We start from the raw sequence: 20,509 nt of genomic DNA, 5'->3' as shown, positions 1-20,509 counted from the left end.
TCCGATTTACCCGAGAATTTCAAAGCTTTGGCTGCCGCTATATACAAAAACTGCCTGGACCAATATGAAGAGACAAAACCTATGATCTCCGATCAGCTTAAGTAATTAACCCCAGTTAGCGCACCCACTCCACCCCGAGAGTAGAAGTAAGCCAAATTCAAGAGCAAAGCTCAGGCATATATCTCAAAGTGCCAGCATGTGACACAGAAACTCTCTATGGGGGTTATGAACAATGGCCGTCCTTCCGGGACATGTTTACAGCCGTATACATAAATCACCCGAAATTGTCACAAGCGCCTGTATCACCTCAGGTACAAGACTAAAGGTCAAGCAGGCAGTATAGTGAAACAATTCGCATTAAATGACGATAATTTCAATCTGGCTGGGGAAGCATTAAAAGAAAGATACAAAAATGAAAGAGTACTGGTTGATAAACAAGTAACGATTTTAATGAATCTACCGAAAATTCGAAAAGAAACGAGTGAAGAATTACAGTCCACTGTCTCAAACTGTCTATCAGTTTGGCTGACTTCCAAAACGTCAATTGCTTTGTATACGTACAAAGTATAAGGTTCCATAACGTCGAACTACAAAATATTGACAATGTATACTGTTCCAAAACGCAGCCGATAAGTTTTCGAAACGTATCGCTTGAGCAATCAGCGCATCAGAAACAAACTTGATGCTTCGTTTGTTATTGGTTAGCATTGGTGTTTTAAATATGGACAATTCAGAAAAATTGTTCATTGCTATATTGAATATTTAAAATATGTAATGTATATGGTTGCAATATGTCGCAACTCTGCATATAAAAACAGTTTGAATACCGCAGTATTACAGTTTCCAAACATTGTATTGATACGTTTTGGAAGTCAGCCTTTTATCCACTCAAAATATTCCCACAGATAACTGGGACCCTATTCTGGTAAATATTTGCGCCGCAACTTTACCAGAAAATTCATTACTTTTATGGGAGCAATCGCTCTCATACCGGAAAAAATGCCCGACGTGGCAACAAATGAAAGATTTTCTAACTACCCAGTACGAAATCGCAGAGAAAGTAGATACAAAAATTACAAAAGAAAAAATAAAAATAATGATCTACATAGAAGCTTCATAAAACCCCAAGCCAGTAATCACAATTCACATAATAAAAGCTTCAATAGATCGCAAACATTTATGAATGAAAACAAACTTACGTCATGCGAATTTTGTAAAGGAGGTCACCCATTAAGATATTGCGAGCAGTTTAAAAAACTTACGATGACCGAAAGATATAATGTCGTCAGCTCATATACAAGCGCTTCATTCTGAAAATGAAGGCAAAATATTACTGCCAGCCGCGATTGTCTCGATTGAACATCGAGGAGAATTATTTAAGCTTAGAGCTCTAATCGATCAAACTCCGATTAAAATTCTCAACCACCAACTCAAACTTTGAAATTTCGGGAATGGGTGGAAGAGTAATACAAAACTCTAACAAAATCTGCTCAATAACCCTGATTTCCCCCAAAGCGGATGTAAGAATAGAAGCACAAGCTATAGTTCTGCCGCAACTAACAAATATACTTCCAAGCTATAAAATAAACGAGGAAGATCGTCAAAAATTCGCAGACCTCAAATTAGCGGATCCCAACTGCCACACCCCCCGCAAGTTTATATCCTATTAGGCAGCGATCGAATACCCCAAATAAAAAAGCACATAGCATGCAAACTCAGTAGACGTGTTTATCGAGCGCTGCAATAAAACAAATAATTTCCGCGACTTCGGCAGACTAAAAATATTTGAAACTTAGTGCGTGAGCCTACACTTTTTTCGGTGAACGTCGGACACGTATCAAAATAACCAAGACAACTATTAATATTACAAAATCTAAATCAAGTCAAAGTGCAATAATCCAAAGATGAATCTTAATGTGATGACAACACGGAAAGCCGCTAAGCAAGCAGTCGCCTCTCCCCTTCAAGTCGCGAGCTAGCGCAGCAATACTGGAGTAACCGAAGGCATGCCGTCGACTAATTGGTTATCCCGACTGGAAGCCAAAATTGATATGCAGAAGAACATTATCATCGAAGAGCTGACTGCAAGAATGAAAGAGACGGAGGAGCGGGTTATGCAAAGAATCGGTGAGTTGACGGCTGAGCTGAGAAACCTTAAGCAAAACCTTAAAAATGTTGAATACCGAGTAATGAAGGTAGAGCACGAGGTCGATTGTGTAAAGCAGCAAACTGACGAAGTGAAAACAATGAGACAGCAATTAAATGCATGCCAGAATGCTCTTATTTCGTCAGACCATTTACTAAGAGGTATAACGCAGATCAAAGACGAAAACCTAAGCGCAACCTTCTCACAGCTTTGTAGTGCATTAATGGTCTGATTATGCATACTTCGCATAACTTCGCACAACTTCGCATAAACTTCAAACTGTAATTTCGTATGTACTTTGTATGTATTTTGTATGTATTCCATTACCCAGAAATTAGCAGAACTTTTAAGAACTTAGCGATCTGTTGAGTTTAGATTTTGCTTCACATTTTCTTAAGTTACATTTTTAGTGCACTGGTACAAATGGTTGTGCGAAGTTATGCGAAGTATGCATAATCAGACCCTAAGAATTACCACCCCACCAATGCGTGCCATTTTTCGCTTAAAAAAAGGCAACAACAGCAAAAACGCGCCTGTCATTGTCAAGCTGAGCTCTGCTAACGACCGCTCTCTTCTATGCAGAGCGGCTGCACGGCACTTCAAAGCCAAGCGAAAACCACTTGCTCTGCGCGATATAGGCATCGATGCAGACGGCCAAATTTTCATACACGAATGCCTAACTAAACAAAATCGCGAATTAATGCAGCATGCGATCGATCTGAAAAAGCAGAAGCGGCTTCTGACAGTATTCTCACTCCGTGGAGTAGTGCACGTAAGAGTTCGTCCGGAAAGCGATGCAGTCAGAGTGCACTCTAGAGATGAAATTAACCAAATTGCAGCGCTCAACAACAACAGTAATAACAAAAATTATAAATGTAATGAGATTAGTTCATAAGCACGATTGAGAGAATACAAAGGTTGCGCCGATCTCGGACCGCTATTCCTCTCTTAACGAATTTGACAGAATCGTGGTTTGCATGACGTCACACTTGTGCAACTTGTTTACGTTTTCCTTGCAACATTTTTTCTTCTTCTTCCATTCTTGCTCACGTTTTGGCATTTCTCTCTCGCAATTGCACCAGTGTGACGTCACACAAAAGTTATTCTCAAAAATCCTCTCTGATCGGCGCAGTCTTGTATTCTATCATTCTTGGTTCATAAGTATACATGCCTTAGTGTAAGTTTGAGATATTGCAATCTCTCTCTCTCTCTTCCCTTTTTATTACCTTTACATTCTATTTGCACACAACCGATACTCGTAGATACATTAGGCGTATACTTTTTTAGCAGATACCGTCGTAATTCGCCTTTTGAAATGCAATATCGTTCTCTTTAAAAATAGCTCTATAGAATACATTTTTGTGGAAATTATAACAAAGTTAGATAAGATACTACTTGGATGTGTTTATAGCCCAAACAAACATATTGAATACTCTAATTTCATTGACTTCCTTGAAGACATAAGTTTAGCTCACCAAAATACTATCATAACAGGAGACTTCAATAATGACTTACTAAGCGAAAACCACTTCTCGCTGTCCATGCAAAATCTTGGACTATTCGCTGTTAATTGCTCGATGCCTACGCATTTTACGTGAACTAGTAGTACACTACTAGACATTTTTTTCGTTAGTAAGAAGTCAAAAGCTCTTCTTTATAATCAACTTTCTATTCTCAATTTCTCCAAACATGATTTAATCTTTCTGACATACGACTTTGAATTTGATTGCAATTCGCCAAATAATTTCTATTTCTACCGTGATTTTATGCGTATTAAATACGATCAGCTCGAGATTGCCGTTGATGCAATAAACTGGGCATCAGTGCATAAAATGATATCTAGTGACGAACAGATCAGCTTTCTGCAAGAAAACATAAATATTCTCTTCGATCACTACGTGCCTCTTGTAAAAAAGTCTAAATCCTCTTCAAACCGTCCATGGTTTAATAAAGAGATACAAAAATTAATTAGAGAAAGGAATTGTGTGTACAATAAATGGAAGATCTTCCGAACAAATGCGCTCTATTCTGACTACAAGAAACTGAGGAAAGACGTGAACAGAGTAATAAGGGCTCAGAAAGTTCAATACAATGAGCACAGTTTCAGCGTAGCAATCGGTTCCAAGCAAACGTGGAAACGTATCCGTGAAATAGGATTAATCAGCAAAAATAAGCTGTGCTCCGAGTCTATAGACGTAAATGAGGTAAGTACCAAGTTCTTAGATGTACCCACAAGCAATATATGCTATGATGCCTACAACGTGCGCTCGGAGAGTGTTTCTTCTAATATGGAGGGTTTCCGTTTTGATTGTGTGGACGATTGTGACGTGGTACCGTCAATACTTGCGATCAAATCTAAAGCCGTTGGTTTTGATGGTATTCACCCGAAATTTCTTAAATGTATACTTCCTAAAATCTTACCTTACATTACTCACGCTCTGAATACCATCATAACCACAGCTGTATTTCCTACCAGCTGGAAAAGAGCCAAAATTTTGCCTTTTCAAAAACCAAACGGGGACTTTAGGCCGATTGCGATTCTGCCTTACCTGTCCAAGGTTCTAGAGCACATAATGTATCGTCACATAAACTCTTTCCTGAGGAAAAATTATCTGCTTAATGAATACCAATCTGGATTTAGGTCAAACAGAAGTTGCATTACTGCACTTTTGAATGTCACAGATGTATCAGGCTGAACATGGACAAAAACCACGTAACTTTTCTTACTCTTCTTGATCACTCTAAAGCTTTTGATAGTGTTGATCACAATCTTCTCCATCTAAAATTAAAACACTTGTTTAATTTTACACCCTCAGCGCTAAGTCTGGTTAAGTCCAATCTATCGGACCGATCGCAAGCAGTTAGTGTTGATAATGCATTGTCGCGATTTTTGCATGTAGTTAAAGGTGTTCCTCAAGGGTCGGTACTTGGTCCTTTATTATTCGTCCTGTACATTAACGACCGTTTTAAAGTATTAAAACATTGCGATATACATGTTTATGCTGACGACGTCCTGTTGTATCTAAGTTGCCCGTTCGACTCAATTAATATATGCATTCAAAATCTAAACAACGACTTAAGTCATGTAAATGAATGGGCTGAAAGAAATAGCTTGGTGCTCAACCCAAGTAAATCACAGTGTATTGCCAACTATAAGAAATACTTTCCTCTTGACCGGTACGATAAAGTGCTATTGAATAATTCCGTAATACATTATGTAGACTCTACAAAAAACCTAGGCATCATCTTTAATCGAACTCTAACGTGGACCAACCATATTATGAGTGCAATCGGGAAAGTATATGGAATGCTAAGGAATCTCTGAAATTCGCAGTACTTTGTCCCGGAGAGAATTAACCTACTCCTGGCCAAGGCTTATATGATACAGACCTTGTTATATGGCTGCGAATTGTTTGCTAATTGTGATAGTTTTTTGCAATAAAAGTCTTAATGTGCTGTACAACAACATCGCAAGATACATATACGGTATAAAGCGTCATGATCACATTACACACTATGCCTTCAAAGTGAGCTCAATGTCTTTTGATAACTTGTTAAAATTTAAGTGTCTTACAATGCTTCACAAAATTCTTGCCACAAACGAACCGTCTTATTTAAAGAACAGAGTGCTATATACTCGATCAGCCAGATCGCATCAACTCCTACACACAAAATTTAACTCGTCAATATCTGAACGTCAGTTTTTTGTCTTCGCAGTCCGTCTTTGGAACAGTCTTGACGTCAAGATACGAAATATTCAAAACCCATTGCATTTCAAAAGAGAATTACACAAAATATATGCCGAATGAGATGTGCCAATATGTATCTCCGGGCTTTATCTGCGGTCTTTTATCTTTTACCTACTATTTCATATGATTCCAACCCTGGTTTTCCTAAAACCATAAAACCTTGAACTTATAATGTTTTAGTTATAAGCTTTTACTTTGTAATCAAATCTTATTTACTTTTCACTGTACTAATGTATCATAAACTGAAATATAACCAATGGTTGTTGCTTGGATACTTTCTAAATAAATAAATAAATAAATAAATAATGCTAGAAGGCATTGAAAACATCTCTAATACCCTATTAGCCCAAAATAACATCTTCGGATGGATTCTAAGCGGCCAAGTAAAAGAAAAAATATCGGTATTCACAACTCAAGTTGAAGATATTTCAAACGAATACCCCAATTCTCAATTAAAAAGATTTTGGGAGTTAGAAGATGAAAAGATAACTAAAGGTAAATACACCTCATTTTACCTACCCCATCATGCGGTTGTAAAACCAGACAAAAAACAACCAAGGTAAGAGTAGTCTTCAACGCCTCGAAATGTACAAGTTCGGGCAATTCTTTGAATGACATTTTGCACACAGGGCCGACACTACAACCCGATTTAATACTTCTGATTTTAAAGTGGCATATGTTCAAATACGTATTTAACGGGGACATCGAAAAAATGTATCGACAAATACTCGCACATAAAGATGATCAAGACTTTCAGCGCATTATATTTCGAAATTTAGCTAATAGTCCAATATGTGACTATAAACTCAAAACGGTGACATTTGGCGTAAATTGCGGCCCCTTTCTTGCCATTCGAACACTGTACGAACTGGCAAAAAAGAAAAATTGCCTCTAGCAACCCCGGTGTTAAAAACACAACCTTATGTGGACGATATCCTTTCGGGAAGCCACAGCTTACCCCAAGCATGTGAATCATTATCTCAAGTGATCCAAGCCCTCAACTGAGCAGGGTTCCCCTTAAAAAAGATAACGGCCAACCAATATTAAAGAATATATTTAAATAAAGAAAATTTATTAGATTCAAACTTCCTAATATTCGAAAAGGACAGTACAACAAAAACCCTGGGCATACAATGGAATGCGATCTCAGATAAATTCTCATATCGCTAGCTTAGAGTGCAAAGTTGCTAATGCTAAGTCCATTTTTTTCAATTGTACAGGAGACACAAAAAACGTTCCTAAGTAATTTTCTTTAAGTATTTTGCAAAACTTTGAATGCAATGTTTCGCGTTTTTTATTTATCCTTTATTAAAAAAAAAATAATAAAAAAGTCTGCTTTTTTTAAAATTTTGAGGATAATTTTGTGACTTAGCAAACTTTCTACTTTTTTCTTAAATTTTTTTTGTTGGACTTAGTAAATTTTCAATAATAATAACACAAGGGAACAGTGATTTTTTTGCGTCAAACGTTAAAGCTGTTTTTGATAGACTTTTTTATGCCGATTACTATAAGTGACCATCAATTCAAGGTGCAGGGATGGTATTTTCAGGGATAGTAGTCGAGACTTCAAGCTTTACTTACTTTATGCTTACGGATTCGTAATCAGCATAAAAAAGGCTATCCAAAACAGCTTTAACATTTGATGCAACGAAATTGTTTCCCATTTTTGTTCCCTTGTGTAATAGATTGGCGCTTATACATATGTTACATTCGGAGGTTTGCCATTGCCTGTCGAGGGGCGACCGGTGTTAAGGATAAATCTTCTCTTCTAAATTTGTTTGTAATGTTGCTTTGACCAGGGCTTAAACCCAGGCTCTGCGCAGTGGTAGCGCACACTTCTTACCACTACACCACAGTGGCCGTTCTTTTACGATCCCATTAATGGGATTTTCGGTTCGTACTAAATAAATAACTTTTCTGAAAAAGAAGATTGCGAATTTTTTTTATACATACAACAACTTATACATTAAAATAATAATGAACAAACAATTAATGGTAGATTAAATTAATAGTATTGTTCGCTGAAACTAAACTACACACCAAAAAATCATTCATTATGGTGGTCTTTAGGCAAAGTTGCTTTTTAATACTTCAAATCTAATTGGAGAGACCTCAAAAGGATTTTCTAGGAAATGTCACCTACCTACAGTTACTTTTTCACATAATGGAATTAACTAAAATATTTATGTAAACACTTGTTGCACGTCCCCTACTTTCATATAACGGCAAATTTAGAAACCACGAAAAATGGACTTGAAATGGGCGTTTCTCGCCCTAATTGTATTATGTTAATGTATGCAAGTACTTATATTTATGCTTGCAACTACTATTAACTTATCAAACGATTCCTAATCTTTGACAATGCATGTTTGACTTCATTCACCACGATCTTGAAAACTGACCAAATCGGCGTGACCAAGTCCATGGTAATTTTAATTTTATATAAACATCCGAATGCATTAAAACGTTTGAAATAAATCTCGTCTCACTTTTTTGTATTTTTCACTTGGTTGCTGAAGTAATGAAGAATTGAAAATTCATAAGGGAAAATTATAGTTTTCTTATTTTTTATTTTAATATCTTAAAAATGGGTAGACTTATTGAAAATGGTAAAGGAACGTGAGGTACTAAATTTAATAACCCTTAATTTGATATATCAACCTGTTTATAACAATTAACGCATTCATAGCTATTACAAGCCAAAGTTTCATTTTCAAAATTCATACACTTTGATTCAATTGCGCGGGCTAAAGACAAGTTTTAAATTAATCTTTCTTGGCCAATAACAATTGGCTTAGACCTAAGACATCATAATATTACTATTACAATACGGTCAAATGCCTTTTATTTTCCCCCATACAAAATCGACCCAGCCTAATATATATACATACATATGTACATACATATTCAAAAATAATGTTGTTGCAAAACCCTCAATACAAATCGAATTCGATAGCGTAAAAAAAAATATTCATATTTTTTTGGACTTATCAAATTTTCTGTGACTACTTTGGACTTAGCAATTTTGCACATCACGGAATAAAACGGGTAGAAATAAAACAAGGAGTTAGATCCTTTCAGAAACGGTGAATTTTCAATTTTCCTTGCTTCCTACATCAAAAACTAATTGTTCATAAAAAGTTTAGCAACATTTCACTCTAAGCTAGCGATAAGCTCTTGAGTCAATATCTGCTCAATCCGCAATAACTAAAAGACAAATTCTGTCGCCTGTAGCGAAACTTTTTGCCCCGCAGGATGGCTTTCGCCAATTATGATACAAGCGAAAATCCTGATACAAGAATTATGGCTAGACGGTACCGAATGGGACGAACAAGTAAAACCACTTCGCTTGGTAAAATGGTCCCAATTTGCTAACAACTTGCACGCTATTGCAGAGATACAAATCCCTAGATGGGTAAATTACTCACCCGAATACCAAGTAGAACTGTATGGCTTCTGCGACGCCTCTGAAAGAACAATCAAAAAATACATTTATTTTAGAAATGTTTATATTACAAGTAAAAAGAGAAAAACTATGAACTAGTTTCATTATATAAAATATTTGTACTTTGAATCTTTGACTATTTTATCCTTTCGAGTTTCTAACTCATAAAACTTTTATCTGTATATATAGTTGTAGTAACATTGAACCACAAGATGCATTTTGAAGTTTTCTGGCAGCATTTTCATTCGATTTTCGCGAAGAAAAGCCTTGAGTGTACTAAATGTGCGCTCGACGTAAGTTGATACAAGTGGAGCCCAATTTAAATATGGAACGTTTGAAACGTTCATATTATCAGGAATAAGGCCGTTTTCCTCGCCCTTTACAATTTTATCCACACCCCTTATTGTCTCCAAGCCTACGTTAGCTGGGAAAACGGCTTTGAATTTTTCCAACACCAATTTGGCAAGAGGTCCCTGCGCTTCTGTAAGCCGCATGGGCATGTGTATATTTTTTAATCTTAAAAAAAAATTGTAAATGCTATAATCGCTTTTTTAAAGGTAGAAAAGGCAAGGAAAGGCAAATATCTTAAAAAAGGCAAAAAAAAGGCAACATGAAATGTGTATATATGGGATCAGGGAAAGCTAAATCGTGGACATTCTTAATCGAATATACTCTATCTCTTTAGCAGAAAAAAGGCAATTTCCATTAAATCCGTTCCCTGGTTATTAACATTATATTATTTAAAGTTTTAAATTACAATTTGCTTCTTAATTTCGCTTTTATTAACGCTAAATCAAAAAATTTGCGCTCAGCTGCTGCGGAACTGTGAGGCAGACTAAAAATGTTATGAAATAAATCACACAATTCTCCAAATTCACCCAATTCACATTTAATCACACTTTCTTGAACCCAAAAACGTTCTTTATTGGTAAAGTTTTTGAAGCTGCCCTCACTCAGCCTCAATTTGCGAAATTGAAATTCAATTACGTCTGTATCATTTACCAATGCAGGAAATTTGTCGAGTAGCGGCAAAATTGATACATACATCAGTATCAGAAGTAACTTTATGTGGTGTAATAATTTAAAGATATTTAATATCTTTTCGATTGAAATCGAGTATTATTTCCATGTGCTAAATGCTATGATTAAAGTTTTGGTACCTTTCCATATATTTGCCAGCAACTTTAATATTGGCCACCGAGAAATTGAAATTAGCAAGAAACCGCGATATTCGTTAATAACCTAACCAAAGGCTTGTGAAATGGACCATTTAAAAAAAATTGGACCAGTGGACCAAACGAAATAAAATGGATCAAATTTGGTCCATTTGGACCAAAACGGCAACCGTGATTATGCGACTGTTTATGTATGTTTGCTTACTTGTTTATGATAGTTCGTAACAATTGTTACAAATTATCATCTTTTGTCGTTTTTGTTCGCGAAATTTTGTATGAAATTTGAAAAGTAGGAGAAGTTGAGAGAGGAAAAGTTTTAGAGGAAGTTGCAAGGCTTTACTGGATAAATTCTTATTTGTAACAATTTGCCAGTAAGAAAAACAGCTCTTTACATGCAGCTTCTTGCAGTTCACTCAAGGAAAAGAATGCACTTTTGGAATTGTAAAGTTTAAATTGCTATTCAATCCTTTTTTTTGCATGGGAAAAGACCAATTCTGGTTCTATGAAACTGTGAAGTGAAAATGAAAAATTCAATGTCAGTGAAAATTTAATTTTTTCACTTTATCGTTTTGTTATATAATTTTAAGCAATTTTCGATCATTAAATGCTATTCCATCAACAACTAGGAAGTAATTATTTAATAAATTATTGTGAGTTTAGGACAATGATATTCTTTATCACAAGATGGTTTTGAGAAAAACGCCCACTTTTTCTTTTTCGCAGTCACAAAACTTTGTGAAAAAAAGTTTTCTCTGTGAAAATTTTTTGACAAATTAATTAATTTACATTTGAAAACAGAATCGTAATTTTATGTGAAGTGATGGAAACTTTTTTTGCTTCACGTTTTCACAGAACAGAAATTGGCCCCTAGTTTGAAAAAATCATGTTTTTTGTGTCTTAAGACAGAATCACACGATTGGGCATTTTCACAAAATTTTGTGCAAACGTGTGAATGTACAAATATTTTTCTTTATCCCAAACACGAAAAACAATTTGTTCCAATTTTTCAATAGAAGTTATCTGTATTGTACCAATCGTATGACTATAAAATTTGTCATCCCAACATTTTCATTTTGTACCAATGGCCCAATATAAAAAACGTACAAATCTGTACAAATGTACCAATCGTGTGACACTGCCTTTAGTAAGTCCTCTCTCGTCGTACAAAACAAGCATGTACATGGGCCAATTTTACAGTCATTAATTAACTAATATGCTAATGTTAAACCACCATTTTTCATTTCACAGTATTTGTTGACTGCAGTTAACTAATGTACATCCTGTACAGCTGTTTTTCTAGTAGTTATCTAGTGACTGAGAAAATGGCCCTATGAGAAAGTTTCTGACAACGATCTTCCTTGCGGTGGTATGAGCACTGAGCACGCGAGGAAGGACCTGGCTTCACTTGGTACTTTCAAAACATAAACGATTGGCTTCCTTTTTCGTGGAATCGTGAAATGGCTCAGATCCGGTTACAGCGCACAGTGGTTAATAAATGGGATTTAATGTTCATAATTCACTGGAGCCTTCATTTCTCAACCAATTTGATATTTTTTTTTGTTAGAGAAAGCTAATAAAATTTGCAAGAGACTAGTTGAGCCCAATTTTCGAGTTTTTATTTGTTTGTATTAAATTTTTTAGTGCAAAGTGCAGAAAATGCACCAATTTTGAAGAAGACCGATTCTCCTGTTCGAGCTAATAAAAGTTTCATAATAAAAACTAGTTAAAAACAATTGTAGGGTTCTCCCAAAACAAACAAAAAAAAATTAAAAAGTAATAATTTGAAAACTTATGAAAAAATGTGCACCAAAAATATTTTTTTTTGTTTTTAGTTTTTAAAAAAATTTCGGGTATGCAGTTTTATAGTTCCTAAAATTTAGTATAACAAAGAGCAAGTTGTAAGTCGCTAAGATTTTTAATAACATAACAAACGCTTTTATTTTCCATTTAGCATGCAGGTGTGCTCGAAATGTTAGCGAAAAAATTATTAAAAATCAACGCCAACTCTTAGCGACTTGCAATTTGCACTTTATTGTACTAAAATTTAATGATATATAAAACTGCATACCCAAAATTTTTATAAAAACGAAAAACAAAAAAAAAATATTTTTGGGGAACATTTTTTTATAACTTTTCAAATTATTACTTTTTAATTTTTGGTCAAAGCAACATCGCAAAAGTATAGAAAAAAGGTTTTTTCTTAACAGCGGTCGTCCGTCGGCAGGCAATGGCAAACCTCCGAGTGTATTTCTGCCATGAAAAACAGCTTCTCATAAAAATACAATCGCCGTTCGGAGTCGGCGTAAAACTGTAGGTCCCTCCGATTTATGTGACAACATCAAGGCGCACGCCACAAGTCGGAGGAGAAGCTCGGCCAAACACTAACATATGTGTAAGCGCCAATCTATTATTATTATTATTAATTTTTTTTTAATTTTGCGAGAACCCCAAAATTGTTTTTACCTAGTTTTTTGTTATGTATCTTTTTTTAACTGGAACAAGAGATTCGATCTTCTTCAAAATTGGCACTTTTTCTGCACTTTGCACTAAAAAATTTAATATAAAAAAATTAAAAAATTAAAAATTGGGCTCAGCTAGTCTCTGGAAAATTTTATTAGCTTTCATTTAAAAAAAATAATTAATAAAGTTGGTTGAGAAATGAAAGCTCCAGTGAATTATGAACATTAAATTCCATTTATTGACCACTGTGCAGCGCAAGATGGCGAAATTGTGCAATACAGTGACATCTACGTAATCATGCGAATGAATATTTTAATAAATGCTTATTTTAATTTGTTGTCGGTAGGGACATGGTATTCGTATATACATACTTACAAATGTACGAAAAACTAAACTGTTTTTAAAAAAATGTACACATTTTTACATTGAAGAAAATGGCCATCGTGGTCATAACTTAGGTCCGTATTTATAAGTACCAAAAAACGAACAGAGAGACCCATGAAAAATTATACCAAAATAAGCAGCACGACGAACTGAGTTCACATAGTCATATCCGTTTGTCTGCCTATTTGAACGCAAACTAGTCCTTAAGCCTTATATGCAGTACAGATATCGAACTGTAATTTGGGGCGCGGCTTTTATAATATACCACTACAACACATACATAACTCCACCATTTACTTAAGCTGTTAAGAAGATCAAATTTTCCAATCTTTTCACTTCTCATTAATATAGGTACAGTTTATAAATATCGGGTACCTATAACGTATAGCTCCAAAACAAGTAATTGGTTGGGTATGGGGTTTATCTTTCAAACTCTGTAATTTATGGTGATTTCGTTTCTTTAAAAATATGTTGCCCTTCCCCGGTGCAAAATGTTTTTAATGTTACACCGAGGGAAAAAAATATTAAAATCAAATAGAAACGTAATTGATCTTACTATAAACGTCAACGAAAGTACTGTATATTGGTAAATATTCAATTCAATTTCGCGCATATTAAAATGACCGCGTTTGTTCTGAAAAAGCATCCGTGAAGTGAATAATCAAGACCAAAACTAAAAAAAAATATTTAACTTGCATGTTGCCTGCAGTGGAATTCGAACCCTGACCATCTCTCGATATCAACAAATTGTGGCATGCATCTTTGCGCACTCAGCTACACCCAGGCATATAAATTTGCTTTCAAATGTTGAATATCCACAGCACGCGATTTGTACGGATAAACACCCTGCAGTACGGGGGAGTGACTACAGGACTGCTGAATCGGTAGCTACCTGATAAACACCGTCAATTACCGACCGACTACTTGCAGTGTATTTCATCGATTACTTTTACAAGGCAATGTCCTAGGCGGTAGTCACCATCGGCTCTCTCTGCACTACCGGGAGTTACTAAAGTAGTCGCTTGCGTGATTTATGCGCGCCCTCTGTCGTAGTTTTTCGCTATTCTACTTACGACTGGTTCGACTTTGCACTACCATGTGCACTACCACGGGTTAATAGAGTAGCTACTTACCTAGGAGTCGGTGCAGTAGCGGTTCAAAAGTAGCGATTGACTCCAGCAGTACTGGAGGGCATGTACTATGTATGAATGTGTGTGTTGTCACCGCTCTCAGAGCGGCGCTCTGCATGCTTGGGGTGCGTATGTACACTCATATATATCAGGGTTGTTGCGAATATTCGCATTCGCATTCGCAACCGCGGAGCTTCCGCATTAATTTTAACATTTGCATTCACTTTCGCAATAATCGATGCGAAAATAACAGTTTTTTTTGCCAGTTAAACTTGGCCAAATATTTTTTATTCCCAATTAAAAGTCTTTTCAATAAACAAACCGCTTATCCAAATTAAACAAGCTTGGTACCAAATGAAGGAAATGTCTAAACGAGCAAAGCAACCCATTGAAAAATATTTTTATAAAAAAAATATTAAAATAAAAAATGTTAATTAATTACCATAGAACAAACCTTGGGTCTGGTATATGAATTTCTTTAATATTAAATGATAAAAAAATGCAAATAGAGGTGGTAACCTTCTTTCGTTATTTCTGCTTAAAAGCTATTTCAGTCACAGAAGAACGGATTAAAAATGAATTATAAAAACTAAAATCGAAAAACGCTGTTGACGTTACAGGTTCTCCAAATTCAGAAACAACCAAAAGAATGAGAATGAAGAATTCTTTGGAAAACAACGGTGTTTAAACAACGATCTTGCCATGATACAAGATTGTGAAGATGGAAGTCAGGAGGATACATCCGACATTTGCAGCCCGATGCAATTCTCCATGAAGAATTATTGCACCGCAATAAAAAAAAATAAATATAACTGAAAGACCTCTCAACTGGAGCAGCGTCAATTGAAAAGAATTTACAATTTTGTCAAGTTTTTCAAGTTTGTCGTCTCGAACGAGTAGTTATTTAGTGGCGCAGGTTTGATTTATGACCCTGTAAAAACTTTTTATTGAATGCAATGTTCCAATTTTTTAAATCAAATACTAACCTTTCCATTTCTATATAACTAAATCGCCTAATTTACTTACCTAAATTATTTCTTAACAAGTAAAAATGTCTAAGTTCGGGCGGAGGCGAACATGAAATACCCGGCGCAAGTATTCAATATAGTTTTTTCACCTTTCCGAAAACTACTGCTACATGGTAAGCAGTGGTGGTTTTACGTTTATTTCAAACATCTTCGGTGAGATAAACTTATATAGATATATGTGGGCGGCACCACGCCCATTTTCCAAAATTCCATATTAATGTTACTTCTTTTCAAGGGATTGTTGTTAGTATCAATTTTAAGTAAAACAAGTAAGAAAGTCTAAGTTCGGGCGGAGCCGAACATTAAATACCCGGCGCAGGTACCGCTACATGGTAAGCCGCNAAGGCCAACAACTGTGCCAAGTTTGGAAGGAATTGGTACAGCGGTTCCCAAGATATACACATGTATTTATGCCCCTTTTTCCAAAAATTTATAATATTCTTATTTTTCGCCTAAAAATGATTGTAAATAGTAGCTTTGAGTGAATAAGCTTCAGTAGTTATTAAAATATGGCTGTTTTCGTATTTCTCAAAATTACCTTTATATGGGAGGTGGGCGTGGTTATCTTCCGAGTTTGCCCATTTTCAATACCATTCGTCCAACGCTCAAAAGAAGTACACATACCAAGTTCTGTTAAGATATATCAATTTGTACTCGAGTTATCGTGTGCACAGACGGACGGACGAACGGACGGACAGACAGCCACCGCTTAATCGATTTCTCCTTTCATTCTGATCAGTTATGTATATATTTGTGCACAAATGCGCTCGGGTATAAAAATACTTGACATCCGCATTCGCGTCCACACCCGCGGATGTTAGCGCTTAAACATCCGCATCCGCATTCGCATCCGCGGATGTCTAAAATTCCACATTCGCAACATCCCTGATATATATACTCAGATGTGAACAGTCAAATACGTGCGTAATAAATTTTGTATGAAAATATTATTTTTAAATTCGAACATTTTGAAGCGATAATCAAATATAAAGTATTAATTTGTACTATACATTATTTCCCCTCAGTGTACACTGAACTCTGTAGAAAGGCATGTTTTTGCCTTCTTGTCCTTGTCTAGCTCATGTATTTCATAATATTGCCGTTTTAAACAACCATCTGAATTCTCTACTGACAAAGCTTCACAAGGCAGAAAATGTGCATTTTTTGACTTACAAGAGTGTGACATTTTTAGAAACGAACACACAATTTTCTCACCTTTTGCCTTGAATTTAGAATCGGACACGAAAAGAGAAAGGGGCAATCAGAAGGCAACTATTTTGGTAGAAACGATCACCATTAGATATCTAAGCCCTTAAAGTGTTCTGAACTATTTTGTTATAACCAGGGAACGAATTTTATGGAAATTGCCTTTTTTCTGCTAAAGAGATAGAATATATTCGATTAAGAATGTCCACGATTTAGCTTTAGATTCATTCAAGGATATTGAGTTTTATCAAATACGGTGAATGCATAACAAAGGGATAATTTCTTTGTTTACATTTTATGACATTACAGTCAGCTATGAGAGAGCTCGACTGAATTGTCACTTCTTGTTAAATATGCCTTGGAAAATAGTCAAATATGCAAAGTAAAAATTTTTCATATAACGAAACTAGTTCATAGTTTTTCTCTTTTTGATTGTAATATAAACATTTCTAAAATAAATGTATTTTTTGATGATTTTTTTTATTGCCTTCTTTTGCTTTTTTGTGATTTCTAGTGCCTTTTCCTGCCTATTTCGCAATTTTATTTTGCCTCTTCCAGCCTATTTTGTTATTTTATTTTGCCCTTTTTTATAGGTTTTTAGGTCCTAAAAATCCGTTCCCTGGTTATAACCCTTATATCTTTCGAAGAAAATCATCAAGATCGGTGCTCTATAAGATATATGCACATATGTAGGTATGTAAATTTTGTGATTTAAAAAGCTGAGTACTTTGAAATTGAATTTTTTGACGCAAAAATGAAATACGAGTAAAAGATTAAAGTCGATTTTTTTATATTCATGAAAGTTGCGAAGCCCTTGGCATAGCCGAAGACAGCACTGTAATTAATTGTTTATTATGCACTTACATTTATATAATGGAAAATACTTATTTCTGAGTAATTTTTTCTACAAAATTTTTATCAAAACGGCAAGAGCAAGGAGCTTAGCTGCAAAGTAGTATTTCAGTAACTTAATGATGGTAGTATTGTTGCTCTTCTTGATGAGGAGCTTCGTAGCTTGTATGGACAGTGGCCTGGTGTTGAGCTGGCACTGCGGCATACGCTTGAGCAGTAGCTGGGACATGGTGATATTGTACAGGTGCAGCAGCGACCACTTTGTGGGTGAGAGGTTCACGTTCTACAACAGCATTGAAGCCATTGACAGAATCTGCGGTATATTTGACAGTGCGGCGGAAACCATCAGCATCATTTAAGGAGTATTCGCCATGGACCACATCGCCATCACGGCTTTCAGATTGGCTTTTAGAATCACCGGACACGGCATCCTGAACATCATAGGCGAAGTTGTACTGAGGATGAGGATCGTCGGGATATTGCTCATGAGCAGGTTGCTGCTTTTGTACCAAGTGAACGGTGTGAGCGGGCGCATGAGATAGATGAGCCACTTGTCCAGGTGCATGGTGATACACAGCTGCTGTTTCATGGTGCTGAGCATGCTCCAAAGGAAAAGCATGCTGCTCCTGCACTGAAAAGATGCCAGCTTGCGCAGTGCTGATTAAAAATGCAGCGACGAAGTACTAAGAGAAGATATACATGGTTATGTATGCGTACATAAATTGCTTGTTTCAATAAATTCTCAATCTAAGTTATTCTAACAGATCGCTGACTCCACAGCAATCCGAAAATCATATGTACACTCACCTTGAAAGCCATTTCGTTTATGTGATGGTAATATGTAGATAGAAAAAATTTACAAAATTTGCAGCTTACTTTGTCCTCCCACACTGAAGTCTGTGGCTTGAATACTAATTTGGTAGAGTTGAATGTAAGTTTTTATAGACAATTTTGGCCAAAATTTTGCGCATCGGCATTGAATAAAATAAAATCGGGTGAGCGGTATTTTGCTGCATTGGGCATAACATGCTACTTATACCTTCACTTTGCCGTTTTTTAATCTTTTTATTACTACGCTTTTTAAAAGTGCAAGTTTTCGTTTGTTTCGTAGACACCACTAAGACCGTGATTTGCACTCTTCACTGGACAACACTTCGTAAGGGAGCTGATGGCTTACCTGTACAATATTGCCGTTGGCGATATTACAAGCGCCGAAATATGTAAGTCTATTTGTATGTGCATGTGCATACGAATAGCTATTGGCCATACCACGCCTTTTCCACCAACGCACGATTGATTAGTAACCACGGATTATTTGTTTTTAATTGCAAACACACATTGTCATAGGGTTAACGAATAATGAAACGAATGAAAGTTGGTCGTTGGAGGAGGGAGATATGACAGAAAAGGTTTCGGGACAAAGTGTGTGCATAAGTACATCTATACACACATCCATATGTAGGTGTGTATGTACATAAGTTTTAAAATACATATGTGGGTCAATCCATGTCAAATCAACCAATAACACTACCCAACAAAATTCTGTTTCCTAAGATATTACAGCGGATTCTTATAGGATTTCTTCCGTAGAATCCGAATATAACCTTAAAGATATTGGATTGGCTCTAGTTTTCGATCAACTTAGGTTTACAGGTGCCGAAAACGCGTTTTAGGTCATATTTGAAACTCTGTAAAACAATAAACTGATGCAATATATCTGTCTTTGTAAGAGGATATGAAAGCTTAAACACTGTCCTTTGATACTGAAAGTCAACAAATTATTGTCCGAACACTGTAAGCAATTGGGAAGAGTTTTTATACAATCGCACGTGTTTTTTTTTTTAATCTTATTTTGCTTGTTTTTGATCAATGTTCACAAATTTTATGTTGACTAAAATATTATAGCCTATTGGTATAGATAGCATTTTTTCCGTAGAACCCGAATATCATCTTGAAAATTTTTCAAGCAATTAAAGGTGCCGAAAAACGGCAGATCCATTTAAAACAATTGGTGAAAAACGTGCAAAACAAGGTTTTTGTGTAAAACAAAAATCGTACGCGCTTGTAAACTTTTCTTAATTGCTTTCACTGTTCTGACCATAATATTTTGATTTTCATTATTAAGTATTTATGCTTTCATGCCCTCCCACACAGACAGATATATTGCATTCATTTATTATTTTACAGAGGTTCAAAAATGACCAAAAACGGGTTTTTCGGCACCTTTACACCTAAGTTGATTGAAAACTAGGGCCAATCCAATATCTTTAAGGTCATATTCCGATACTACGGAAAAAATCCTATAAGAATCCGCTGCAATATCTTAGGCAGCAGAATTTTGTTGGGTAGTGTTATTGGTTGATTTGACATGGATTGACCCACTTATGTACATATACATATGTATGTGTGTACAGATGTATTTATGCACGCACTTTCAGATTCGGATTCTACGGAAAAAATCTTAAAGAATACGCTGTAATATATTAGGCAACATAACATTGTTTAAAATTTGTTGGCCTGTGTAATAGATGGATTTTGGTCAGAACTTTAATTTTATCATATGTATAACAAAGACCTACCAAAAAAAAAAAAAATAGTGAAAGTTATGCAAAATTCAAAATATCCGAAATTTGCTGGTTTATTCTTTTAATATCCCAAAAACTATTGTAGTTAAAAACAAGTAAGAAAGTCTAAGTTCGGGCGGAGCCGAACATTAAATACCCGGCGCAAGTATTAAATATATGTTTTCCACCTTTCCGAAAGCTACCGCTACATGATAAGCCGGTTTCAATACCATCCGTCCCACGCCCAAAAGAAGTTCACGTACCAAGTTTCGTTAAGATATCTCAATTTTTACTCGAGTTATCGTGTGCACAGACGGACGGACGGACGGACGGACAGACAGTCACCGCTTAATCGATTTCTCTTTTCATT

The 20,509-nt window shown here is 35.6% G+C and overlaps 2 protein-coding genes across 2 annotated transcripts in view; both read right to left on the bottom strand.

Moving 5' to 3' along the window:
- The window catches only part of LOC108358158 (paraplegin-like), a 275,868-nt gene that overhangs the window by 8,355 nt on the left and 247,004 nt on the right, over positions 1 to 20,509 (bottom strand). The window lies entirely within an intron of this gene.
- Positions 17,565 to 18,668, bottom strand: LOC108358160 (chitin-binding domain-containing protein Ccp84Ac). The gene is made up of 2 exons (XM_017609337.1): positions 18,383 to 18,668; positions 17,565 to 18,258 (listed from the first exon to the last, which is right to left on the bottom strand). The coding sequence occupies exons 1-2, from the start codon at positions 18,392 to 18,394 to the stop codon at positions 17,692 to 17,694; spliced, it is 579 nt and encodes a 192-aa protein (XP_017464826.1). The 5' UTR covers positions 18,395 to 18,668; the 3' UTR covers positions 17,565 to 17,691.

Source organism: Rhagoletis zephyria, unplaced genomic scaffold (genome assembly GCF_001687245.7).
Source record: "Rhagoletis zephyria isolate East Lansing unplaced genomic scaffold, Rhagoletis_zephyria_1.1 Rzeph_scaffold_00217, whole genome shotgun sequence".
NCBI classification, from domain to species: domain Eukaryota; kingdom Metazoa; phylum Arthropoda; class Insecta; order Diptera; family Tephritidae; genus Rhagoletis; species Rhagoletis zephyria.
The sequence above is the reverse complement of the archived record's forward strand: the minus strand, read 5'-3'. Positions and strand labels throughout refer to the sequence as shown.